A 27,695-nucleotide genomic window follows, 5' to 3' on the forward strand; every position below is an offset into this window, starting at 1 on the left:
TCCTGTCTACTTTTATACTATTATATTCAATCTGGATCCAATGACAGAATCTGTATCACTGATGGACATATGGTTATTTTAAAAGTCAATCTAGAGTTCCACAGTGAGTTCCAGTATCCCAATACTTAATGAAGAAAAAAATACTTCCTTATAATCCTGAAAAAGCAACAGAGCGGGGGAAAACCCTCAAACTTTATGCAGATATAATCTGACAAGGAGAAGATAGATGAACAATAGCGGTGCCTTCCCCGCGGTTTTTATCTTAAAACAGAGTTTTGTGCACCTTGAAGTCTAAATTTAACTGGTTTCAGGAAGTAATATGAAGAAAAGCACTGTGTGGAGAAACACCCGTCTGGAAATGAACGACTTTAGCGTGAAGCAACGTAGGAACTACAGGGATGACTAAGCATGTTTTACTTCTGGCCATAATTCAGTCAGTGTTATCCAAGCAGGAAAAAACACACACACACACACACACACACACAAATCAGCAGTGGTCAGGTTTCAGCTCTACGCTACTTTTCTGTAGGAAGTTTAGCTCCTGTAGAATATAAATATAGAGAGCTAATGTCTGTTTTAAGCCCAAATCTCCTTTCACAAGTGTGTTGGATAAATATAGAGCCACCTGTGCATCCTTGATTAATAAAGACCCTCCATTATTCAGCACCAGGCTGCTGATATTCCATCTTTCCCCATTACAGCGTGGCTCATCATGTTTCGGGGTACATATTTCTATTAATAGCCGAAGGTCACCTTTAATCTTCAGGACCCGCTGCACTGTCATCGTGTGTGGGGCCTGCTGAGGATCACTTTTGGTTTGGTCCTGAGTCACGTTTGTGGTTACGTATTGAGTTGTAATTTCCAACTTTTCCACAAGGGGGCGAGATGTAAGAGCAGGTGGCATGCAGTGGCATTGAACAGGCTCTGTAATTTTTTCCCCCAGCAGGAATATTATCATAATCGTGCTCTCATTGTGGAGAGGATACCCATGTGTCATTTTAATCCCTCAGTCTATAAATAACCTTCCCTTGGCTGCGCTGCGAGTGGAAGGGCCTTCGGTTTGGTGCATCATCTTTGCCAAATAAATCACCAAATCACTTTTATTGTCACGTCACATGTGCAGGTACACTGGTACAGTACATGCGAGTGAAATTCTTGTGTGCGAGCTTCACAAGCAACAAAGTTGTGCAAAAATACAATAACATAAAACAAGAAAATATAAGACTGGCTAAATCTGAGAGTAATAAATATATGTGCAAAATAAGAGTGTAGCTGTTGCTTGGGGGAGCTCGTGACGAGGCTGCCATACTCGGCGCCATCTTGGTGTATCAAATACTTAAGATTTAAAATTTTTAGTGTTGTCTGAAGAAAACAAGTAGGCTAAGAAACAAAAATAAAGAAATGTCTCTTATTCATATGCCAAACACCATTGAAAAATTGGGCATACAAAACAAAATATAGCTTTTACACTGTTGGGGGAAAACTCTGTAAAAGACCCAGGAGAAATAAAGACACAATGAGACAAAGTTACTTTCTTTATCAAACGTGTACACGGGTGAGCTGCTAAGAACAACTCACGCCATGCACAGTGGCTTGGTAATTTTTATAGGCACAGAGCACAGAGACAGTGAGAACAGGATAACAAATAATAAACAGATAAAATAAAACAACTCCATATATGGTGCTAGTCTCGTCAGCAGAGAGCTAGGGAAGATAAAACAATCTAAAACAATATGTCCCAGAAACAAGATGTGTTTGCTGGGAAAGTCTAAAAAGATAATTCTAAACTAATCTAACCATAGACAAAGGGCAGACAAAAGGCATCTTTGTACATTTAAAAGAAGGTAAAGAAACATAGAAACATTTTTCCTGTAACATTCCCTCCTGTTTTAACTTATTTTAAATGTATACAACAATTGTCTGTGAAGGTTATTTATTAAGTATCTTAAGCAATTTTTTAATTTTCAAAATGTCAGCATAGCAGAAATGGAAGTCATTTGGTCTAAAGAATAAAACAAAATAAAATAATAAGAAGAAAAAGAAAAAGAAAATCATAGTAAATGAAATAACAAGTGGAATAAACAAGAAAAAATAATAAAACTAAACTACAAAAAAAAAAAAATAAAAGGATGAAAACTAAAATGAAAACTTTGTATTTAAAAATGATGAAAACCTAATAAGTAAAAAAAAAAAAAAAACATAAACATGTCAGGACACAAAAGAAAAAGAAAAATGCTGCCATCCGAACAAGGCAGAAGTCTGCATATGTTGGCTTTTAATAGCATGCAGCTTGTAACATGGTAGACTAATGTGCCTGTGTTAATTCAGCTCCATATTATTGTGTGAAGTTGCACTGGGTTGGGAGTGGTTTTGTGTGTGTCACATTTTTGGTGAGCCAATGGCTGGAATGAGGTTGGACTAATTAGAGGCAGGTGTACTTGATTGCACTGATACACTGGTCTACTTATAGCCCACACTACAACCACTGCTGTTTTGTTTTGTCTCTCTGTGCAGGTATGTAATGTGATGAAATCAGATATGTTTGGGATGGATGGGTTTTGCCCTATGAATTTTATATTAAGTGTGTCGTTTTGTCTCTCTGTGCAGGCCAGGGCCTATTATATGCCACAGCCTAAAGGCAGCAGAGTTGCAGAGGCTTGAGTGACCACTGACTATATGCTTGCAGGGTGGTGGGTCTCCAAGGACAACTTCTAACCCTGTTAAAGGCAACATGTGGAGTGCAACTTGGCTGTGTGGCATAGCTGGCTCTGGCCTTGGGACTGTGTGTTTTTATACAATTCTTAAGTGGGACACTGGACTGTTTTATCTTTTATCTCTTGATATATTTTTTGTCAATAAATTATCTTTTAGAATTTTATTGACTGACATCTTTTTGCCCATGACTGAGACGGTTGGTCAGACCTAGAGTCTTTCTTTGGGTGTGTTACAGCAGCTTCTGCTCTAGAAGAAACAAATAAATAAAAAGAAAAGAAAATGTGGAACATGCTCATCAGCTTAGCAGTGTCTACATATTTAATTCAGCTTCTCAATCCTGTAGTTGTAGCTGTTGTCTACAGGGTTTTGCTTATTGGTTGTTATTATAGGTGTGCTCTATATCTCAGCAATGTGTCATTCTAGGATGATAGGTTTCAAGCTGGTCAAGTGCCTCTATGCACTTCATTAGTTTAGTTATTCTCTGTATTGTCTTCATCTCACATGTCATTACACTGAGTTTCAGCAAACCTTAAGCTTGATGCAGACTGCTGCTTAACAATTATCCACCTCACATCATAACCGATTAAGGTGCCTCTTCATATTAATATTATGTCATTGTTAATATTATCCTTTGTCTTATATAACAGCAATAGCATATTATAATATTTTATCAGTGTGTACCACTATACTACTCCTGAGCCAATTTGTTAGTTAGGATCATCTTATTCAGCAAACAGATAATTTAGAATTCATCCAATCTGCGGTCACATTTGTTCTCTCTGTTGCATGGCGGACCAGGCAGTTCTATTATAATATATTATTTATATTTTATTTTGTATCCATCAAGGGCTTCAGATGACCTGCAGTATCATCCTTTTCCCAGGGTGGAGACAGTTACCTTTTCACACACTGTCCTTGGCTGAACAATGACACAGCCTTAATATACTTTATTTATGTTATTAAAATATTTTCGTGTGAATTATTTGCTTTATATTCATTTTATACATTGTGGGCATGGTCATCATGCCAACTGTGTTTCATTGTTAATATCACTTTACAGGTTGTTATCCTTGCTATTATTAATTTCAAATACTCTAAAGATAATTTCTACTGTAATTTTCCCTTTGTTTAGCTTTATTTTGTACTTTTTATATTTATATCTACTCAGTGGGGTCTGTTTTCAACCCTTTTAAACTACTACAAAACTACTGTGATCTCTAGTTTTCACTTAATAAGGGATTATTATGTTCTTCCTGATATGGGTGTTGCTGCAGATGCGGCTGCAGGAGTGAGTGATGGTTTACTAAAAGGATTGTGGGAACTGCACAGTGTCTCGTCTTCTGGTTTTACTAAACTGGCACTTGAGTTCTGTTCTTCTGACTGTTTATATTTTGTTTTCTTAAATCTCTCAATTTACAGACACTGTTTTTGTCCGGCGTCTGGACTTTTCTTTTCTCACCACTGCTCGTCAGCAGGAGTGAGTTTTAATTTCACTTGCTTGATTACCCATCTTATTTATGTATTTACTTATTTTTGTTTAAGTAATATATACACGATACAGCTGCTATCACCTTCGCTGGTATTAGAGACGAGAGTGGTTGCTCACACGCCCTTCTACTTTCGGACTATTTCCAAAAGCGGTGTGAACTTTACAAGACGGAACTCGACCGTTCTCTCAACTCACCAGCACGTCAGTGAACAGCAGTAAAAGAAAAACACAGTAGGAGCAGCTCAGTCTCTTATTGGACCGTGAAAATTCAGCTTGCTCCATTAATTAAAACAATACACACACATACATTCACATTCACAGCTTCGACGCGCGCGCGACCGGAACCCTTATGATAAGGGGAGCTCCCAGAGCTACTTACTCCCTAGACCCAGTCTAGACCCAGCTGGGGGAGCTACCCAGAGCTCCAAAGCTACCAGTCGACGAGCTTTCAAAGCTTCCAGTCGACGAGCTACGCTACCAGTCGACGAGCTCCCAGAGCTTCCAGTCGACGAGCTACGCTACCAGTCGACGAGCTTCCAAAGCTACCAGTCGACGAGCTACTTCCGCTATTTTAAATTCCCTGAATTCAAAATGCGCTTTTACGCAAGATTGTGTCAGTGTGTCTGTATCTACCTGGTCAGTGTCGCCGGGTCTGGTCCACCTCGATCGGGCCCCACCACCGTGGGTCGCTTTCTAAGAACGTTGGCCAAGACTCGAATTTAACGCTCTTGGTCTTTTATCACACACCTAGTATGTGAGCTGTCGACAGGCGAGCAACGTGGACTGGTCACGGAGATGGGACACGATGGAGGCGCTCCGGCTCGAAGGACCAAGAAATGTTGGGGGAAAACTCTGTAAAAGACCCAGGAGAAATAAAGACACAATGAGACAAAGTTACTTTCTTTATCAAACGTGTACACGGGTGAGCTGCCAAGAACAACTCACACCATGCACAGTGGCTTGGTAATTTTTATAGGCACAGAGCACAGAGACAGTGAGAACAGGATAACAAATAATAAACAGATAAAATAAAACAACTCCATATATGGTGCTAGTCTCGTCAGCAGAGAGCTAGGGAAGATAAAACAATCTAAAACAATATGTCCCAGAAACAAGATGTGTTTGCTGGGAAAGTCTAAAAAGATAATTCCAAACTAATCTAACCATAGGCAAAGGGCAGACAAAAGGCATCTTTGTACATTTAAAAGAAGGTAAAGAAACATAGAATCATTTTTCCTGTAACATACACAAAAAGGGAAAAAAGACTTTAGACGAGCGTTAAGAATAAGTAATAATATAGGGTTGTTAGGTTTTGGGGGGGGGTTTGTGGTTAAATGACCCATTTAAGTCTGAAAAATAACCCCAACACTGGGATTTATTGATGGACTGATCTCTTCAGTTAGAGGCTGGAGGTTTCTTCTGCTCACTGCGCCTCAGGTCTGATTTGTTGCTGTGCCACGTCATTGCCATGAAGGGTTCACTTTGGGTCTGATCATCATCTTCATCATCGTGCGTTTTTCTCTTCTCATTACCCGCTGTCAGCCTGCATTCATCTTTCAGCTGAATGGATGTCTCATCCCTCTCGTCTGCAGAAAGAAATTAATGGCTGCAGATGGTTTATCATATCAAAGCTACGCTCTGCAAAACGCCAACAGATTAAATGGTGTAATATCTTTATTATGCTGTGTATTTATTGGATCTTGTTATCTCTTTTTTATATTATTCAGTTAGTACAGATGGAGATACAAAGCATGTGTGATGCATGAAAAAGAGAGAGGGTAAAATTTTCTGTTTGGGGTGGGATAAAGTGTACTTGCAGACCCATGACGTGTGTGGATGTGTGACAGCGTAGGATCATGTGAATAAGTCTGCATTCACACTGGACTAGAGACCAGTCTGCAACCATTTGGCATCCACTGGTCATGAAGTAATGATGGGTATTCTTCGACCAGTTGCGAGCCCCAGTCACACAGGTCTACAGACCATTCGGTGAATGTATCAACCATCAAAGCGTTGCTGTATTTGATTCTGATGTGTTTGTTTTGCCCGTCTATCGTCGCTATTTACCTGCTAACATACCACCCTGCTCACCTGTGCCCATCATAGACTCACTTCACCATGTAGACTCTAATCAAGCACAATATGTATAACTCCACCACTCCCCTCCTTATCACCCAGGGTCCCGGCGCGTTGCTAAATGGAGTCGGAGCAGCTGTACCACAGAGGTTACTGCAGGAACAGCTACAACAGCATCGCCAGCGCCAGCAGCGACGAGGAGCTGCTGGATGGAGCCGGCGTCATCATGGACTTCCACACCACCGAGGACGACAACCTGCTGGATGGGGACGCTGCCTCCCCAGGTAGGGAGTACGGGAAATTCTTTTCCAGCGCTTTGATTGGTCAGAATCTGGACATCTTGAGCTTCCCTTCACGAATCCCCCGACCCTCCTTTCCTTGAACTCTCAGTGAGCTTCCCCATCGTTGCCATCTTACGGCTCTCTGTTGGTCTCTGGTTGTGAGTCATCGCACTGCTGACGCTTGTGTGTGCTTCTGTCTTGTGCCACCGCCACCCTCATCTTCATCATCATCAACTGTTCTCTATGTCAAACCCTGGAAAAACTTTCTCTTAAACCATCCACCCAGCATCATTGTCCTGCTTCCATTTTCACCATTGAAGACAAAGAACTTTAACTTATCTTATCTCGTATTCACTTTCTAGATTTTCTTTAAGAACCATTAACTTCTTCCTGTTTTCACCCATGAAAATTTCTGGAGCTGTATTACCAAATATGATAGTTTTCATCAATTAAATGTAACAGAAGTAACAAACATGTAAAACAGACATGGTACTTAACTGATTATCAATATCGTCCAATTAAAACTGAGTTAATTAGCTGTTTTGTAATCATATGTAAGGCAGTTTCAGCAGCTCCATGTAGTTTTTTTTCTTCCTTTGTTCATTTGTTGCTGTCTCTGCATACCACCTTATTTATAATTGTTGCTCTGTTGCGTGGTTTTATAGTTTGTCCTCTTCTAGCATCCTGTTTATCTTGCCGTGCTGTTTCCCTTGATCAGTTTGACCTTATCACCTCTTTAATGTTCTTGCTTCCTGTTTCCTAAAGTGTGCCTCGTTGCATGTTGTCATTTCTGCTTTTGCGCTTTCTCCTCCTCCTTTCATCCCTTGGCACATGCAGATGTTCGTGTTAGGTAGCTGTTAAGCGGAGGTGGTGGTAGTAGTACTGTCATGTGGCAGAGCGAGTTGATTGGCTGTGTTTTGCCATGTTGGAGCAAATGTTACAGTTACTTAATTACTTCAATCACAGACAGCGCTGAATGTGATCTCTGTGCCAAGCTGCCGTGTTTCATAATTCCCTTCATGCCTATCATTTTTCAGCGCGGTCACCCGCTTCTCAGTCAGTCAGCGTCTCAGTGGTGCTCCGACTCGCTTATCCCCATCAGCACCCAATCCGCAGCTTCCTGTTTTCTCTTCCTCGTCTCAGTAAATATGCTGATTCGTTTAATTTCTTACTCGCAGCTGATCAAACAGAGAGCGCGCGTCGTGCTGAGGATGGTGTCAGAGGTGTCGGCCGAGCTCGGCTCTCCAAATATGAGCCGCTCGTGTTTAGTCAGGATATCTCTGCGCTGAAGCGGTGTCTCTCTTTGAATGCAGAACGAAGACTGATTTTGGCAAGCTAGTGTGTTTATGCAGGCGATAAAGGCACCGCATTCAGTTTCAACCCTGTTTTGAGTGTTTGTTTAGCACAGAGGTTATTTTCCCTCTTTGATAAAAGGATAATTAGGATCAACTGTTTCTATTTGATACATTTCTTGAATTGCAGATGACTTAAAATGAAGATACAGTACACGACAATAATTGTTTTCTTTTTTTTGGTAAGCCTGTGCTGAAAGCACAATCCTGACTGTCATCTTTCTTTTCTGTGGTCCCGGTGATTGCAGCTCTTCTTGCATACTGAATAGTGCAGCCGTGCATCTCTGCCACTTTTCCTGCTCCTTCTCCTGACTTTAAATCTGCAAAGTAAACACTAATACCTGTAGCCAAGCATACACACATACCCTAAGAGTCAGCCTAAGTAAAGGTTGAAAGGTTTCACAGGGGAGTTTCCCTTTAGTAAAGTAAAATGTTGAGTCTTGACTGAGCATTTTCATTATTACACAGTGAAACTGAGGGTGACCAGGCTAGTCAGAGGAGAGACACATGACTTTTAACTGCATGGGCGACCAGACAAGAGGGAGATTGTACGGAACAAGATCAGTCTGGCTAGCTTTGTTGTAATGATCATTAGAAATAAGTAAATCAAGTTTGGCTGGATTAAACAAAAGTATCCTGGCAGGATCTTAACAGGAGCAGCAAAGGCATCAGCTGTAGAGCTGATTGCTTGAAGCATGATTTATGTCTGCAGGTAGGTTTAGCATGCTAACACGTGTCATGGCTATTACACAACCTGATATTGTTCGTTATCAGGATTTCTTCAGTCACTGGGCCTGAAAATCATGTTTATATACAGTTTTGAAAGACTGCACATGGGAGAAGTTTGCCTGCAGGGCTTTTTGTAAAAAAAGACAAAAACAGAAAGGCAAATTAATGTGTTACCTAAAGGCCTATTTTAGAGCAAATCCCCTTCTAAAAATAAATGTGTAGTTTACACCCATCCATAGGGGCTAGAGCTTATCCTAGCTGTCCGGTCGGGATTCTGTCGCAGGGCCAGCACTGAGTGATGCACAAGCATTTATAGTTACCAGCTGGAGAGAACCAATACAGGCACAGGAAGAAGATGTGAACCCAGCCAGTGGATTTAAACTGAGGAACTTGTTCCTGTGAGCAGTGATAGTGCTAACCACTGTGCTGCACCATGCAGTTCATTTTCTGCCTAAAACTAAATAGTGATTGATAACTGCTTTTCTTACAGCATTTTTTAAAAATGTATTATGAAATAGTCTTTGTTTTATCTTAAAGTAATGTTGGCAAATTTAGGGGGTTGGTTTTGCTCCTTAGCAAAGTCAAGCTCTGAAAGCGACCTCTAGAACACAGCTCGATCCTTTTTTCTTTGTAACTCAAAAACACTGCAGCACGTTCCCGGGTAGACCCTGGTCAGTTCTGTGTGTGGCTTATTTAGCCAAAGTCACAAATACATAACAGTGGCTATACTGACCACACCGTTTACAGTTTAACTGCTGTTTATGTGCACTGCCACCATCTTGGACTGTTAAGCTGGGGTCAGTGGGGTTGCTTTGACGTTCCAAGTTGGAAATCTGACTTGAGGGCATGTTCCAGCCGTAAATTTCCACTTCAAAAGAAACCATCTTTATATGGAGCACACCCCTTCCACTTCAACATGAGCTACACCTTAGTGTTTCTCACTGAGCCGCAAAGCTGTGACATCACAATGTTGTGATTGGACAGTTGCAGTGATGGCGGTGGAACAGCAACACTGTATATATTGTTAGAAAACTACGAACACAGTGACATCGGATACACAATTACAGCACTGATGTTAGTTTTTGCTCTGATTTAGCATTTTGACATGTTAGCTTATTAGTATAAAATTCTGAACATGTTTTATAGATATTAGTATATTAGTGTTCGTAAAATAGCCCACCCAATATTTTTGACGCAGGTAGTAAAAGTAATATTTAGGAGATATGGCCTGATAGTATTATAGTTCCTTAAATGTCTTATAGTACATTTTATAGTAATTGTTTGGTATTGCTTGGTGTATACCAATCCAGGGTATACACCAACCATGGAGCTGGATCATTGAAGTCACTGAAATTCATCCTGTGTGGAAATATTGAGGATGGCTCTGAGAGTTGTCGTCTTTGTCTCGTCTCTTTATGTGCAGAGAGTAGCAGAGGGTGTGTTTCAGGTACTGAGTGTTTATATAAAAGGGTTTGGCTTAAAGTTCCGTGTCTTCAGGTTCTGTTGATGTACTCTGAACGTGGTGAAAAGGTGAAAGCATAAATTAACTTTAAGCTGTCACCTTTTGTGTTCTCACTGCTGCTACAAACAGAAAACTGTGAGAGAAAACACTAATTATACACCAATGACACAGTCAGACAGAGAAACCCTTTTCTTTCTTTAAGAAATCTTTAATAACTAACAGTAATTAACAGCTAATGACTGGCTTCCTTTCCACATTGATATTTTGGACCATATTGTAATGCAGCACATTACTACAGGCCTGAGCTCCACCTACCTGACTCGTCATTCATGCTTTGTGTGTGATAGACGTGGAACAGCATTCCCATGAACCAGTCTTGGTGTGAGCGAAGGAAATCTCTGGATGAATGCCTTTCCTTGAAGTTGGTGTGCTGCCCGTGTCTGCTTCTCTGTGCTATTTTTATGTGAGGGGTGGGTTCATAGAAAGCCCCGTAAAGCCCTCCTCTGAGCTTAGACTGCAGTGTGACCAAGGAGCCGGATCACTCGGTAGTCCCATGGAGTGTTGGAGTGAGACTTGTTGCACTGGACTTTTACTGGAACACATTTTATGGAAACCTGAGAGACCTGTTGTGGTTTTGCTGCTTTGAAGTGCTGACGAGGGCTTTTTTTAAAGGAGTGAGGTGACAAACTATGGCTGATATCACCTGTGCCACTGCTGAGCAGCGATAACGCGGCGTGACAAAAGGTAAGGGGGCGTGAAGGTAAAAGGATTTCAATTTGTGAAATCCTAGAATAACACATGTTAAGCCTGAAACCACAAAAGAGGGAACTGAGTCTGGTTTTTGTTTCATATAATAACACGTGATTACACCGAGTTTACAAAACATCTTTGAAACATAGGGACTGATTCTTTTTGGATTTTACCCGTGACATTGTTTTCAGTTATTTTGGAGATGTTTAACCAGTAATGTTGAGTCATAGTGCCTAAGTTCTGGGATGTCCAGATAATATCTCGGGTGATTTTTGTTTTTGTTTTTGTTTGTTTTGGTCTGTGTCTGCTGTTCTGACGTGGTTGAAACTTTGTTTTTAGTTTTTATTCGGGATTCAGTTTCTTTTGCAACCCTCATAAATGTTTCATTTTCTTCTTGGATGCTAAAGGCAAGACAACACATCAGTGCCCAACTACTACATTCTGCTTTCTTTCTTTCCATCCATGGACTGACAGAGATTTCAGATAAAAACTGGTGTGGAAAGTTTTCTTTATCATTTTAGGATGTAAGTAGAGGTGTACTGTGCTGGCTGAGGCTCTAGTCTTTTCAAAGTGCTTTTTATTGGCTTTTATTGGCATTCTTCATGTGTAGTGCGTCTTCAAGTGAGGTTTTACAACTTCACAGTGTCACGGACAGCAAATATTGATGCACTTCAGAAATGAATCAGTCTGTTGTGGAGTAAGATTTCAACGTGGATGTTAGTGACTCAAACTAAACAGCAACATATTAATGACTAACCTTGTGCTCTGGGTGAGCTCAACTCTTGGCTAAACATGAATGTTTACTGAGAACAGTCTAACCCACATCCTACATCCTTCCTGTGCTAATGTGTTTTACATTGGTGTAACCATAGCTCTACTGCTGGTCACAAGACAGCAGATATACGCTAACTAGCTCAATTTCACTAGCCTTCAAAAACGTTGCTAGCATTTACTTTTCTGTCTTTGTTTACGTCCACTGTTTAATGTGTCACAGTGCTTGTTTGCCTTTGGGATTTGAAGGAGCTTTGCACTGAAGGTTTTGTCCTCGCTGCTGAGGGTTCAATTCCCCGCCTGGCCATTTGCATGTCATCCCTTGACCTCTATACTGTTACATATATGGTCATTATGTGGGTTTTTTGGCCGTTTTAGTCCTCCCTGCAGAGACTAGGCAGATCTAATGGGGATTTGATTTTCCTGAAATAACGCACATCAGTCTTAAACAGGAACGGGAAAAAGTAATCCCGTTACTTTACTGATTACTTATTTTCAAAAGTAATTAATTACTTAGTTACTTTTTAAAAACACGATTTACAACCTGAATAGGTGATAAAGCGATAGATCTTTCAGCCCAATTCTACTTTTTCTACATAATCCATCATACAAAATGTAATCAAATGGAAAAGTCTCTTTTTAAAACTTGTTTTATTTGTTTTAACCTTTTAACTTTATGCATCAAGCAAAAAATTGATTATATGCAACATTCTCTGACTGGAAGAAATTTGTTTAACATTTAAACCTATTTTCTGCACCTTCCTAGGAGCCCCTCTGATGACATGGTCCAAAAAATAAATAAATTGTGGCCACAAAATACTACTTCGAGGGCACGAAACAGGTATAACGTGCCCACGAAATGCTAATTTGTGGGCACGAAACACTTGACCGATAACCGCGATCCTTCCCAGGCCCATGCAGTTGGTTGACAATAAAATCTATTATTTAGGTAGCAATTACGTCTGTAAAGCAACGTGGCTCTCAATATCCTGTTTAAATGTCTCTCCGTAATAATGGTTCCTTGCATTGCAGGCTTTTCAAAATGCATTTGTAGCTCATTCCCAGCCTAAAATAAAACTCAATCATACCGTCTCTGTCCATGGTGTATGGGTTTAGCCTACTCTTATGCCTATAGTTGTACGCAACTGTGATGTGCGCACGTCATCTATTTCGTTGCCACAAATGCGTAATTCGTTGCCACGTTTCGTGCGCACGTTACACTATTTCGAGGGCACGAAGTAGTATTTTGTGGCCACAATTTGTTTTGTTTTTTTTTACAAGTAACGCGTTACTGCCCATCTCTGCCATAAACTATTAAAAAAATTAATATTAGTCCGACTTTATTTATTTTTTTTTATCATTAATTGATTTAATTAACTACCATATGATACAAAGAAAAGCAAGAAACATTCACTGTTGGACATTTTGGCTCAGAAAAATTAATTAATCGTAAATCTCTGGTCAAATTTGTTGCTAGTTAGCTATTTTGTCTTTTTTAAAGCATGGTGTATGTGTTTCACTCCATACGGCTCTGTAAAAACTTTCTTTTATCCTCCTTACTGCAGTGCTTAGAGTGGAATTTTCCGTTTTGGAGCTCACCAACTCCACCGCTTGTAAAACACACGCACACCCCTGTGACCCGACACTATGGTTTCTTCCGTAAGAGGCACGGCTCACTGATCTCCCTTAGCAACTAAAGCGGGTAGGGCCGACCGGCCTGTGATCGTCTTTCCCTGTGTATGATGACATCATCAACTCTAGCAGTCAGCTGCTGCAGTGAGGAGCGAGCGAGGAGGAAAAGGAAGGAAGGGAGGGAGGACTGTGCGCGCTCTCTAACACACACAGGCACGTTTTTCCGCTCAAACAGACACGCGCGCTCTCTCTCTCACACAGCCCCATTTGTCCTCCTCTGGTAAACATGGCAGCGGGAGCAGCGAATGGCACACGCAGCGAGCATAGCGTAATGAAACTGAGCACGGTTTAGTTTAGCCTCATCTAGACTGTCAACATGGAGGAGGAGGACGCGGCGGCCGATCCCTATTTGCCTTACGACGGGGGAGGTGACACCATCCCCCTGCAGGAGATCCCTAGAAGAGGTAACGACACGTCCCCCCCTCCCTCTTGATTCCCTCCTTTTATAACGCTGCTGCGATAACATAGGTCGACCTCCTTCTGCTTGTACACTTGAGTGCATGTATCCATATGGCAGGTGGAGCAAACGACTGCCTCCTCTGCTTTATGGACCACAAGCTGCCATTTCCACAGTCAACAAGCTACCTAGCCGGCACATTCCTGCTCTGGCCTCTCCTGCTGATGATTAACCAGCAGTGTGTGCACGTCAGCCAAAGATAATGAGATAAACACAGGGTGGATTTGGTGTGAAGACTCGAGCTCGGGCCTGAGAACATCACGGGCATCCATTTTAATTTGTGCACAGACGTTCTGCAGAAACTGCTGGTTGTGCACATGTAAGCTGGATGTTTGTACATCTGCGCTGCTGTGCGTCTTTGCACCTCTCACAGTCTTTCCTGCAGTGAGTGTGAGGACACCTGTTGGCAAGATACAGGATGTCAACTCGCATCAATCAGCCAGGCTATCATTTTTTTTTTTTATGACATGTTCTCCGCTCTAATCTTTATCTTTCCTCTGTGGCGTTCAGGGAGTCAGGAGTTGGTTCCTTTTGGCCTTGTTAGATTTTTTATGGTGAGCGAGCAGGGACAAAACACTTAAGCTTAGTAGGCAACCCCTACTCCCAGCATTCACGCTTCAGTCGGCAAATGTCTTCTGTTTTCATCAGTTTAATGTTGTTACTCTGGAATTTCTAGCAATTTTACGGTCAAAAGCACACTAGCTGTACTGCTGAAAAGTTTGAATTAAAGGTGAAAGTGGACACGGTGCAGTGCGCAGAGTACAGGCACTGCAAAACAAACTTATAGTAAGTCGATCGTCTTGTGGTCGTTGACCTGAAACACTGTGGCCTTGTCTCAGCTTGGTGAGCAGCACAACCTTTTGGACTTTGATCCATTTTTCTGTCCGCCTGGTTCATGGTACTCCAGAGACTCCAGCAGTGTGGACAGCACGCTGCTGTCTGTCCTCGGGCTCTAATGGGATCATTTATGATCACATGATGGCTGAGAAGTCTAACCCTGATGACCCAGCTGCCTCTAAACCCTTCTTTGAATTACTCAACAGTAGTAGAGTAGATCTAATGAAGATTAATACAGCTGTGGTTGTTGGAGTGAAGCATGAAACCTCTAGTCACTTCTCATTTCATTGGTGATGGTTTTACAGGAAGGCTGTCTGTTCATTTAGAGAAGTGTGTTCTCCACTGTCAGCAAGACTCCGTGCACACTGACGTGGCGTTCTTCCTCCAATGCAGAACCGCAGCGTCGCGGTGCCAATGCACAGGGGAACATAGCTGAAGCCTTCTTTTTCTTTTCTTTTTTAATATGCATGTGTATTGTCTGCATGTCTGCTGAACCATCCAAGCACGATGCTGGAAATGTGCGCACATACAATCCCCTCTGGTTTCCGTGGCGTCACCATCCACACCTGCAGTGGGACTAATGAGTGCCTGAAAGCGCAGCATCATCAGGAGGAGCTCGTCTGGTTTATTCCATCAGTGAAATCTGTTGTTTTGAAACGTTTCCCTTCTTAATCGAGCCACGTTGGTTCTGCAGTGTAGAGCAGCAGTCGTGTCTTCATCCTCCGTCGTATTCATAGGCAGATACTGCTGTGGTCAACAAACCAGTCGACAGCAGAAAATATTAAAGGCAGTTCGTCTCTTTCGTAAAGCATTCACTTTTCTCTTTTGTTTTTCTATAAATCTGGCCTTTGTCAGGTTCAAGGATGGGCTGGCACATCTGCAAAAGAGCAATAGCAACACATGGTGCACTGACGTAAACATGAAGGCCAGTGTAGTCAGCATTTATGGTGTTGGTTATGTCCATGTGCTGTAGTAACCTGCAAAACCATGAGCTCCAAGATAAATGGAGCCAACTATGGGCTTCTGTGGCTGCCACTTCTGCATGGAGGGTTAGGGTTGTGACTTAGATGACTACATTGAAACGCAGTTAGGCACAATTTAAGGATGTGAGGAAACATTGTTAACCACATTCATGAGCACTTCGCTAGATGACTCTCACGGTAAGATACTAGAGTCCAGGAAGTGACATAGAAGTCCCTTTACTTCTGATTTGACTATTTAGATGTGCTGTGTACTCGATTCTCGCTTATGAAAATGAGAAGTGAAATGATTAGATTCTAGATTCTGTGTAATATGTGCTGCTCTTCACGTTGTCATGAAAAAGAGTTCAACACACAAATAAATTGGGTCACATTAGGCTGTGGTATGATGAACCTGTTCTAACATTGGACATTGCTCTAACCAAACTGTTTGTGGTCGTGTTCGTGGTTAGCATTTATTAACCAGTTGTCAGCTGTGTGTTGGAGTCTTTTTATTTCCTATTCAATCAGGCTGTTTTTTTTCTTTCACTCCTCTCATGAGTCAGGCTGTGAATCATCTACAGAGATGCCAGGATAATAATTTTGGATAATAACTTTTTCAATTAAGGGGTAACATCAGGGCTAAAGGATTCTGAGAAAATTATTTTTTGTGACAAAATTCTGTTGTTGTTTTTTTTACAGTGAGTCAGGCTTCAGTTCAGTATTTACAAGCCATCAACTTTTTAAAAATCTTTTTCAGTCATCCTTGTAACGATTTTGATACGTTGCTCATACCGAGGCTGCTGGCCGCCTGTGAGCCCTGGATAGCTTTAGCTTTAGCGCCTTTTTCTTTGTAAGCTTCTTTGAAAAGTCCCTGCGTCAGCTGCGTGAGGGTGATACAAGTGTCTAAGTAGGGTATCGTTTCATTTTTGAGGTGGTCTCCCTCTGATTTACCCTGGCAAAATGGCATCTTCAATCACGGTGAGGAGCTTCCATGCTAACCACTTGTTAGCATGTGGCTGCGTGACGACTGTTTGCCTGAAACTGACTGCCTCATAATCAAACATATATGAAGCTGGCTGTCTGATCAGTCCGGTCTCTGGCCGGTCCATTGGTGATGCACTGTGTGTTTTCCTCTCTGCCACACATACAACTGAGGATGCAAGAGGCAGGTGAAGATAAACTTAGGATTATACTTAAACTGACATCATTTCATTTCATTAAATAAAAACTGCAAACTCTAAAGGCCTTTTTCCAGAGCTTGATCCTTTACGAATCTGAGTTTTAAATTTGTCTTGATATATTTAATGTCAGCTAAACAGCACAGAGCTCTGTCAGCAGAGGTTGTTATAGCAACAGGATGTCCAACTTGTGGTGTCGCAACAAAGTAAGTAATTGAAATTTGTTCTCAATAAACTAAAACCACTGAAATTATAGAAGGATTTTTGTCACTCTTTTGTAGTTACTATGCAGATGTAACCTTGATTAGTCAAAGGAAACTCGATACATAAACAGAAGGTTTATTTCTACCTTTGTTATTTGTTGAGCCCTTACAGGTGCACCTAGTTTATTGACCTGTCCAAAGCAAACATATGAGGCTTGTGCTGTGAACTGAGTCATCGCCCCATCACTCAGCCAATCCATCCCCGCACTGTAACCGTCACTCTGAAATCAAAATGGAGACGGATACAATCTCTGTAATGCTTCTCCTTATTGCTGCTGACTCCACAGCAGCTGCAGTAGTGTCTTACACAGTCACTACTCCTTACTGTTCACTGGACAGGATAGGCAGCGTCTAATCAGGAGCATTTCATCCCTGCTTCTTCTCCTCCTACATCCTGTCAAACCTCAAAGGGAGCGACATGAGCTAATAAGCAGCTCTTTCAGAATCTCTGTTACGGCCCCGTTCAGGTCTGTGGGAATCGGGCTTTACTCTGGACTAATGTCTCAGAAAGATTTTGACGTTACCCCCCTGCAGTAGTAGTTAATGATGTGGCTGTGTAGGAATGCAGAGGACAACATGAGGATGTGTTTCATGATCTGTTTTAATGATCCCAACCACTTAAGGTCACAGTGATGAACAAACCTTTGTGTGATAAGCCCCGTTCATTCTTAGTTTCTCAAGATATTAAAAATGTAAAGAGGAGTTCTGTTGTGGTGCCTGGAATTGATGTGTTTGCTGTACTGAAGGTCATGAGAGTTACCCCGTTGTATGTTTTGACTGGTTTGGCACTTATACTGTATTTATGCTTCTCTCTGTGTGTGGGTACCATATAATGAAATGCTGTTTCTACTGTAGGCTGTTTCTTTTTATTGAAGGTAAATTTATCTGATATTATATTTGCATATCTTACTAAATACTTAAATAAAACAATTATAATTTGTGTTGTAAACTTCTGACACAGTTATTTAGTTTAGTTTTACTCTTTGTCTCAGGGACTGTGCGCAAAAACAGTGCTGTCATGGCATGATTGGCTCGTTTTTGGAAATTGCCTCAAGTGGCCAGAAGAGGAACTGCAGGGATTTCTTTTTTATCCTTCCATGTTTGCAGCGCTTTTATTTCAGTCAGGGTGACTGTGCATCTAATTAATACTGACAAGTATGGCTTCTGGGAATTGGCGTGTGTGTGTGTGTGTGTTCCTGTCTAGCTATCTTTGTGAGGACCAAAATCTGCATTCTAATGTACTTGTGAGAACCAGCAGTCACTTGTGAGGACACACAACCTGGTCCTCACATTTTTGAAGGCATTTTTGAGGCTCAAAATGGGGTTTTAGTGTCAGGGTTACAATTAGGTTATGGTTAGGGTTAGGCATTCATTTGTAATGGTTAGGGTAAGGGGCTAGGGAAAGCATTATGTCAATAAAAGAGAGAAAGCTGAACGTGTGTGTGTGTGTGTGTGTGTGTGTGTGTGTGTGTGTGTCAGGAGATATAAATATGAAAATCTATCCATGTTTTTAATCCTTTAGGGAGCTCATTCTGTTCTTTATTGGACTTGAGTAAAAAAAGAAGACTGTGCAAAAGCTGAGCTACTAGTAGTAGAGTACTAGTAGAGTGTAGCTCTACTAGTAGTTCATCACAGTGTGCTGACCCTGCTCTAGTTTCCTATTCAGAACTTGTGAGGTTTGTTTATTTAAAGTTGTCTAAATATTAGAAAGTGTCATTGCACTCACATGCAGCTTTGTTACTTCCTGTGAGTAACTTTCTGAAGATGACTATCTTGTATTTCCGCGTGTTCATCTCTAAGCTCAGAGAGCACCAAAGTATTAAACGAGCTCAGCATGAAGATCTGAAAAAGCCTTTTTGCTTAGATGTCCCAGTAAAATATCTGAAAGCCTTGTTTATGAAGATGTCCTGGTTTAGCTGCTCATCTGTTAAAGACAGTAAAATACAAACATTGGATCTTTTGTCCCCGTCATTATCAGCTGGGTCAGGTAGGGCTTGTGAGCCATCTTACTGTCTGCTTTGGTGGTGTTGGTTTTAACACACGCAGTAATTACACCCATGTTCGTATTTGTTCATTAATCTCATATTGTTGACTGTCCCCACACAGGAGAAATGAGCTATACTTGTTGGATTTGCAGGCCTTGTTGTTGTGTCATTTAATCTGATTGTTGCGCACAGTTCAGTCTTTGTTTTCAGATGAATACTTGTGTCATCTGAAGGAGGAGGCTTGGGCTCGATTTGATAACAGTTTTAAATGTCAGAGGATGGACTTTTCTCTGATTTCTCAAACAGGCTTTGTCCCAAGTTAAACAAACTAAATGGCGCTCTTAAGGAAACCTGCTGCATTATACGGATGTTGTGGAGGGATTTTAAAGTCTCCCACAGGTCGCTGTTGTACATCAGAGATCGTTTCTCATCACGCCTCAGGCAGCAAAGAGAAATGTCAGCCGTGTAAAGCCTGTGATGCTTCTCAGATAAGAAGCAGAGAATCGGCCCCTCAACTCGCCCTGATGTGTGTGTGCGTCTGTGTGTGCAGATGACTCAGTATGTTTTGTTCTGTGTTCATACTGAGCATGTCCGTCCTGCCAGAGCAGGTCAGACCTAACCAATGACTGCCGGCGTCTCGTCCCAGCATAATGAGCAAAGTCATTGCACAGAATGAGAGGATCAGCCCATCTCTGAATACTATATGGGTATTCATATAGTATTCGGCTAACAATGTTTGCTGCTGTTTCGCTTATCATTAATGAATTTTTCCTGATAATAATCCAAGTCATGTTCAAGTCATTACTTACAAGATAGAAGTGGTTATTTGGCCTGAAGGGAGTCACATGGTCCTGCAGCCTGTGGACCAGTGAAGCAGAATTCAAAATGGCTTTTACCCTCAAAGCAAACCTAAACATACATAAATATATTTAAAATGTAATGGCCTTTAATGGTTACATCTAGTTTGTAGAGGTAAGCTGTTATGATTAGTTATGGGTTTTGTTCCACATGAGGTGATGGGCTGCAGTGTTTCCAGCAGTCTCATTAGATCTCAGTGATGGACGTGCAGTGATCTCTGCGGTGCTTGTGATGGGGCTCGATTATGGAGGAGGTGTAACTCTAATGCAGCCGAGGCAGCACTGTGATGGATCTTTCTTTTTTTTCCAAGGATTATGTGTAAGAATCAGAAGTATAAACTGCCAAAATGTATCGTTTGAAAAGTCATCAGACTGATGTATGGTGTAACACTGTAAGCCTGCTCACACAGCCTTCTGGTTTCATACATTGTGGGGAAAAAAATCATATTTCTTGTTTTTTACTCTTTCAAATATGTTTTAAATGTCAATAGTCTTCTTTTAAAAAATTGGACCGTTAACTTGTGCTTGTTGTTTTTTCTTCAGGATCTAACTACGCCATGTCAAACGGGGGCGGGGCTCCCAGCAGCTCCACCCACCTGCTGGACTTCCTAGAGGAGCCCATCCCTGGTGTTGGGACCTACGATGACTTTCACACCATCGACTGGGTCCGTGAGAAGTGCAAGGACCGCGAGAGACACCGGAAGGTGAGGACACCAACGCCAAACCAGCTCAAAAAATAAAAACTTTTCAGCTTCGAGCAAAAAATTTTATACTTTGATATAATAACCAGTTTGTATGTATATTAGAAAACCTGTCAGAGCTTCCACCTAGAGACAGAAAAATATTTTTAATATTTTGCAAAGAAAATATTCTTCTTCACGGGCCACAAACAGCCCTACTTAATTTAAAGAAAGAAAAAAAGATACGTTTCCCACCACTGTGTTATGCACTTCCTGTTGTAGAAACAGTTTGTTTGGGTCACATAAAAGAAAGAAATGTCAGGTAGGATCAGGACCTACTGCTCTGATGGCTTAACAGAGGGTAAACAACACTTATGTACTCAGAGAAACTCAAAACTTTACCAGCAGAAGTTCCAACAAAAATGATCCCGTCTTATAATGTTTTTCATTTATACAAACTCGACCACAGTTTCCAAATTATAAATTAAGAGATCAGTTTCTTATCCACCACTAGCATTCATGGGCTAAGTGTGTGGGAGATTTTACGGCCCTTCAGTTGGTCATGAGCACATTTCGGGTCTGCCAACACTTTTATCCAAGTGTTTTACTGCAAGACGCTGCAGGACAATCTGAATGTTATTTGCATACCCGGTGTTCTCCGCCCCTCAGCTGACTGTTATATTGAGGCAACAGTGGAAATCATGGCTGTAGAGGTGGTGTATTGTCACTGAAGGTCACTGTTTTTACCCCTCAGCTGTAAAAGGCTGATGAGGTATTGTTAACCTTTCCCTCACTTGCATTACTCTCACTGTAAGTTGATCTAATAGTTTTATTTTTAGCCATCGATGCTTGTTATTGAGTCTTTTGTGTGTGTTGATACAGATCAATAGTAAGAAAAAGGAGTCTGCATGGGAGTTCACCAAGAGCCTGTACGACGCTTGGTCCGGCTGGCTGGTGGTGACGCTCACTGGCTTGGCATCAGGTAACATACATGTGGTACTAAAGTGCACACAGCTCTTATCTGCCCTGCCGGTGACTCTCACATGCTTTGCCTCAGGCAGCTCACACTCAGTCTTTCTCTTGTTCACTGTCTTGTGCTTTCGCTCACCCACCTCTTATAAGCACACTGTTCTTCCTGCAGAGCCCCACGTGACACATCTCAGAGCCATGAAATCCTCGCCGTGTGTGTTTTATGGCCACTAAATAACAGAAAATCTTTTTCTAGCTGAGCTAGTCAAAGTGGAGTAGTTATGAAAAGGTCCAGGCTACAGAGGGGAGAAATGAGTAAAATGCGTATGCTTGTTGGGGTCTTTGTGTAAAAGAAGCTCTGCACTGTGATATCACATTATATAGATTTAAAACTGGGGTGACTGAGCTGTTTTAGGGCCTAAAATGTCCATTACTTCATAAAATACAGCCTTTTGAAATGAGATAATTATTACTGATAAACTTACAGATACCACTTTCCATTGTCTTTATCACACCAACAGGCCTTTTCCCCACTCTCCCCAAAAAACTGACAGGTTGTGGGAGAAGTAGGTGGATAAAATGATGGTAATAATATGTAGAAATCTAGAAATGTGGCTGCACTCACTCACGTGAAGGTCAGCGAGCCTGTGATGTTTACAAAGATCCATCTGATATGAAAATGTCAGCCACACAGTCCCCTTACATGCCAAAGGTCACTGGTTAGAGAACAGGAGGAGACCCAGATCCCAGTATCAGGATATCCAGGTATCAGGCATTAAACATCTGTCAGATCAAACATGTGAATCTTTCCACTGTGGCAAAGTTTGTGAATAAAGGAGCAGCCGAAAGAAGCTTTGCTGTTTAAGTCAGACACTGATTTTTGTGCTGTAATATTTATGCATTGAGAGCTGAAGATCGTCTAATGTGAAGATTTGCTGCAGAGTTTTCTAGTGTGCGTTTAGGTTCATATTCAGTGAGGATGTTTCTCAGAATTATTGTTAAATCACCTGAAAACATCTTTGTCAGGTAGTAAGCCTGGTAGTGTAGTTAGGAACTCATCTCTCTCTCTGTTTTTCTGTTCTTCACCTTTCCCACTCATCCCTGCCTTCACTTCTTTGCCCTTTTATTTCCTTTCCTTTCCTGGTTCCCTCCTCCCGCCAGGTGCTTTGGCTGGCCTGATTGACATTGCTGCTGATTGGATGAACGACCTGAAGGAGGGCGTGTGTCTGAGCGCCTTGTGGTTCAACCACGAGCAGTGCTGCTGGACGTCCAATGAGACCACCTTCGCTGAGAGGGACAAGTGTCCTCAGTGGAAGAGCTGGGCTGAGCTAATACTGGGGCAGGCTGAGGTAGAGGAACACGGGCACATGAAAGGGAGCGCATGCTGTCGATTTAAAACCAGACATTTTCTGCAGTACGTATTCGTCACTGCAGTGAGACCAAGAGGCTGCGGCTTCTAAGCAACGATGCAAAAATAAAACCCTTGTTGTTCAAATTCATCTAAAAAAAAAAATTTCAATTAAAAAGTAGACAGTTTGCAAAAGCTTTGCACCTTTTCTCATGAGCTGACTGCAGTGACACTGACACATAAGGGCAGACGTAGTCTCAGGCGTCCACACGAGTTTTTTTAAAATTTTTTATTGAAGGTTTGGACGTTTTTCTTCCACTCTTTAACTTTTCCCTCCCTCTTCATCCGCCCCTCTCTGCAGGGCCCCGGCTCGTACATCATGAACTATTTCATGTACATCTACTGGGCTCTGTCCTTCGCCTTCCTGGCAGTTTGTCTGGTTAAGGTGTTTGCGCCGTACGCCTGCGGCTCAGGGATCCCAGAGGTGAGGAAAACATTGCTTTTGTAAGTCCTGGTACAGCTGAAACTTTCTTCATTTTAACCTCTTCTGGTGATACATCGATGTGCATGAAGGAAATCCTTGAACTCTTAAATGGGAAATGTTGTTCGACTGTTCGCTGGGTGATCGATTTGTCTCCCGGTGACTCTGTGAAAGAGTCTGATGGGTTTCAGGATCTTTTAATGTACTGAAGCACTTAAAAATGATTAATTCAGCTGGGAGATGTGAAATATTTTACTGCTAAGAAAAAAAAAAGGGGGGGGGGGCTCTTTGTTGCCATGGAAACACAAAAGCGGCACGTGTTAGACAATGACCTGAAAGCAGAGATGCAGCTCAACTAACAACCCAGTGAATTTATGTCATTATTTCATTTTAACTTTCATGTGTTTACGTGTCTGATCCTGAGCACTTCGCTTTCCTCACTCCTGCCTCTGCCATAGATCAAGACCATCCTGAGTGGGTTCATCATCCGGGGATATCTGGGCAAGTGGACCTTGATGATCAAAACCATCACTCTGGTGTTGGCTGTGGCGTCGGGCCTGAGCCTGGGGAAAGAGGGCCCCCTGGTCCATGTGGCCTGCTGCTGTGGGAACATCTTCTCCTACCTCTTCCCCAAGTACAGCAAGAACGAGGCCAAGAAACGAGAGGTGAGAGCAAAAAAGCAAAAAAGTCCAGGTCCCTGTAGCACGAGTAATAAATGTTTAATACGTACGAGTGTATTTAGTAGTTTGTGCCTGTGTGAACGAGCCCGGCGCTGGTGCTGAGGTGTGTTTGTTTTGTGCTCTCAGGTTCTCTCTGCCGCGTCAGCTGCCGGGGTGTCTGTTGCTTTTGGAGCACCAATCGGGGGAGTCCTCTTCAGCTTAGAGGAGGTGCATCAGCACTTAAACAAGTTACTATGTGGTGTTGTTTTAATGTGATGGTAACAGCAACAGTATTAATCCACCAGTGCTCTCCTCGCTCCTTCAGGTGAGCTACTATTTCCCTCTAAAGACGTTGTGGCGCTCATTCTTTGCGGCCCTGGTGGCGGCCTTCGTGCTTCGCTCCATTAACCCGTTTGGGAACAGCCGCCTGGTGCTGTTCTACGTGGAGTACCACACGCCATGGTACCTGTTTGAGCTCCTCCCGTTCATCCTGCTGGGAGTGTTCGGGGGCCTCTGGGGCGCCTTCTTCATCAAAGCCAACATCGCCTGGTGCCGGCGGCGCAAGTCGACACGTTTCGGTATGATGTGACCTCGTGGTGACCTCACTATTTAAAACTTTTACTGAGAGCTTAATGGTGGAAAAAAGTGAAATGGAATAAAGACTGTTTCTATCAGTCGATACTCTCCTCTCATGTGCTTTTTATGATTTTAGTGAGTCCACAGTGCCGTGTCTGAATTTTAAAATCCTCTTTTCTTAAAATCAAATGTACACAAGCATCTTTCCATGAAGCAGAGCAACAGTGTTTAATCTGCATTTGAGGCGTTTCACACAAACCTCTGTCTCGCTCTGTAGGCAGGTACCCGGTGTTGGAGGTGATCCTGGTGGCGGCCATCACTGCGGTGGTTGCTTTCCCAAACCCTTACACGCGTAAGAACACCAGCGAGCTGATAAAGGAGCTGTTCACCGACTGCGGTCCGCTGGAGTCTTCGCAGCTCTGTCAGTACCGCAGCCAGATGAACGGCACCAAAGCCTTCTCTGATGACCAGCCGGCGGGGCCCGGCGTCTACTCGGCCATGTGGCAGCTGTGCCTGGCGCTCATCTTTAAAATCATCATGACTATATTCACATTTGGACTCAAGGTGAGAGATTTTTTTCCTTAATAATGAAGCAGATGTTTTGCCCTGCGAGTCTTCATCAGCACTGAAACATGTTCCTTTCTCATCGTTAGGTACCGTCGGGTTTGTTCATCCCCAGCATGGCCATCGGGGCGATCGCGGGGCGGATTGTTGGCATTGCCATGGAGCAGCTTGCATATTATCACCACGACTGGTTCCTGTTCAAAGAGTGGTGCGAAGTCGGAGCTGACTGCATCACTCCAGGGCTCTACGCTATGGTGGGAGCTGCAGCGTGCCTGGGTGAGTCAGCACTTAATGGGATTGTTAAGCTTTGCCACCAGTTTGTGCCAAAGCCTTCACGTTTCAGCACCGAGGGGCGGGTGATGAGCATATATGAGATATCCTGCTGCTATTGCAATAACTGGCTGTGTCAGAACATGTTACTCACTGTGAGTAACATGTGATCAGGGATGTGTAGCTTTGCCTCATCTGTTATAGAAATAAACACTTGTTTAGTTGGAGTCGTAGTTTAATGCGTGTTACTGTCACGCCTTCCTCCCTCTGTAGGTGGAGTGACTCGTATGACTGTCTCCCTCGTCATCATCGTGTTCGAGCTGACCGGCGGGCTGGAGTACATCGTCCCCCTCATGGCCGCCGTGATGACCAGCAAATGGGTGGGCGATGCATTCGGTCGAGAGGGAATCTACGAGGCCCACATCCGACTGAACGGATACCCCTTCCTGGATTCAAAGGAGGAGTTCACGCACACCACGCTGGCCCGGGAGGTGATGAGGCCCCGACGCAACGACCCGCCGTTGGCAGTGCTCACGCAGGACGACCTGACTGTGGAGGAGCTGCAGGGCATTATCAATGAAACCAGTTATAATGGTTTCCCTGTGATCGTGTCTAAGGAGTCCCAGAGGCTAGTGGGCTTCGCTCTGCGCAGAGACATCACAATCGCTATAGGTAAGACTGGAGAGACAACACCTGAACCCCCCGTGACCTTCTGGAGTTTAAAGATGGTGTAAAGTGAATGCTTTTCATATCTCTACAGAGAACGCACGCCGCAAACAGGAGGGCATCGTGCTGAACTCAAGGGTGTACTTCACCCAGCATGCACCCACGCTGCCTGCCGACAGCCCTCGACCCCTCAAGCTTCGCTCCATCCTGGACATGAGCCCCTTCACCGTCACTGACCACACCCCCATGGAGATCGTGGTGGACATTTTCAGGAAGCTGGGTCTGCGCCAGTGCCTGGTTACTCACAACGGGTAAGTGTGTCTCGGAAGGAAGGAGGTGCTGTAGGAGCTGAAGGTGGATCCGTCTCACATCGTTGTTTCTGGTGTAGTGATTGCTTAACACACACACACACACACACACACACACACACACACACACACACACACTGTCTGGTGTTGCATGAGCTCTGGGATCCCTGGATTTATGCTGTAATCTGCATGGCCTGGCCTAATCGCTGTGCTGCACCTCCTTTTATCCTCCCGGTGAGCAGTGACGGTCTCCTTTACAGGAGAGGCTGAGCTGCTGACGGAAACTAACCACAAACACATAACAGGTGTCACGCAGTGGGAGTATAGACAGTAAGAGGAGCTGATGTGTGGTCTGAATCTGAGGAGGAACGTTAAAGGTTTTACCTCCGCGAGAAACCTTCAGTGAAACTAATTTAAAAGTAAAGTCTCGTCCACGTGTGGAGACGCCTGCAGGAGATCCGGTCTGTTTGGGTCTTTGCAGATGTGCGATGTTGAAACTACGAGACAGACCGCGTTAATTTGCTGTGATGATCACTGGAGAGGAACTGTGCAGCAGTGTTTGTTTCATTTACCTTTTTTAGGATTAACCTTTTATTTCTTTCTTAAATAATGACACTAGTTTTTTTTATTTTTCATATTTTTGTTGTTGTCAACAAATCTCATGAAAAGACCTAAACTGTCAGTCATGAAGGAGGTTCAGGATGATTTAAAGATGTAAATTTATTACGATCTTTCCTTCTATTGTTATTGGGCTTTGCTAGAGTAGCTTTGCTTGATTAATAGTTCAGAATAATCTGTATTTACCTGATACTGGGTCTTCATCCACCTGAATATAGGCAGCTACTTTAGCCAGCTTCCTTCTCATTGGCTGCCCCTCCTAAGCAGAAGGTTTGAACAGCAGGGGATTTGCTCAGAGTTCCTGAGATGACTGTTTTAGTGATAGACAGTGATGTCATACAGAGCAAAACACAGAAAGAACTGAGCACATAGAGCAGTCCGAATGCTGAGTTTGTGGCTCAGAGTCACACACTTATCTCATAATTTAAAATGTTTAATATGAACACTCACTCCTGTAACAGTAAGGAAGGAGCAAGGCCTCCTTTATACGTATGAAGAAGAACAACGTTACACAATGATTGAAAAACAAGTACTTATAAAACACTGAGCGATCCTACAGAGATTAGAGGGATTAGGTTCATTGGTTGGATTATTATTAGCTGCTAATAAATGCTGGTTCTTAATGATTCTTACATTCGCGTTGGATAAACCTAAAGTCATTTAATGCACCTGTCTGATACTCTGCTGTAACGTAATCTTT

General features: G+C 42.6%; 1 protein-coding gene across 7 annotated transcripts in view; it reads left to right on the plus strand.

The window, feature by feature from the left end:
* The window catches only part of clcn3 (Cl-/H+ antiporter 3), a 44,102-nt gene that overhangs the window by 8,291 nt on the left and 8,116 nt on the right, over positions 1–27,695 (plus strand). For 3 of the 7 annotated variants that reach the window (XM_085266318.1, XM_085266321.1, XM_085266320.1), the window contains exons 2-13: positions 6,383–6,564; positions 20,400–20,560; positions 21,419–21,518; positions 22,667–22,854; positions 23,215–23,337; positions 23,793–23,999; positions 24,141–24,221; positions 24,319–24,571; positions 24,847–25,133; positions 25,223–25,409; positions 25,677–26,075; positions 26,164–26,380. In XM_085266318.1, the coding sequence (XP_085122444.1) occupies positions 6,402–6,564; positions 20,400–20,560; positions 21,419–21,518; positions 22,667–22,854; positions 23,215–23,337; positions 23,793–23,999; positions 24,141–24,221; positions 24,319–24,571; positions 24,847–25,133; positions 25,223–25,409; positions 25,677–26,075; positions 26,164–26,380 (2,366 nt within the window). In that variant the 5' untranslated portion in view covers positions 6,383–6,401. Of the gene's footprint in view, positions 1–6,382; positions 6,565–10,625; positions 10,849–13,344; positions 13,722–20,399; positions 20,561–21,418; positions 21,519–22,666; positions 22,855–23,214; positions 23,338–23,792; positions 24,000–24,140; positions 24,222–24,318; positions 24,572–24,846; positions 25,134–25,222; positions 25,410–25,676; positions 26,076–26,163; positions 26,381–27,695 lie in introns of those variants that run through there. The other 4 variants (XM_085266329.1, XM_085266319.1, XM_085266337.1 and 1 more) reach the window with 4 other exon arrangements.

This window comes from Mchenga conophoros, linkage group LG3, assembly GCF_057382185.1.
Source record: "Mchenga conophoros isolate Kocher_MC1m ecotype Shallow Benthic linkage group LG3, M_conophoros_male_GT1.1, whole genome shotgun sequence".
In the NCBI taxonomy this organism is placed as follows: domain Eukaryota; kingdom Metazoa; phylum Chordata; class Actinopteri; order Cichliformes; family Cichlidae; genus Mchenga; species Mchenga conophoros.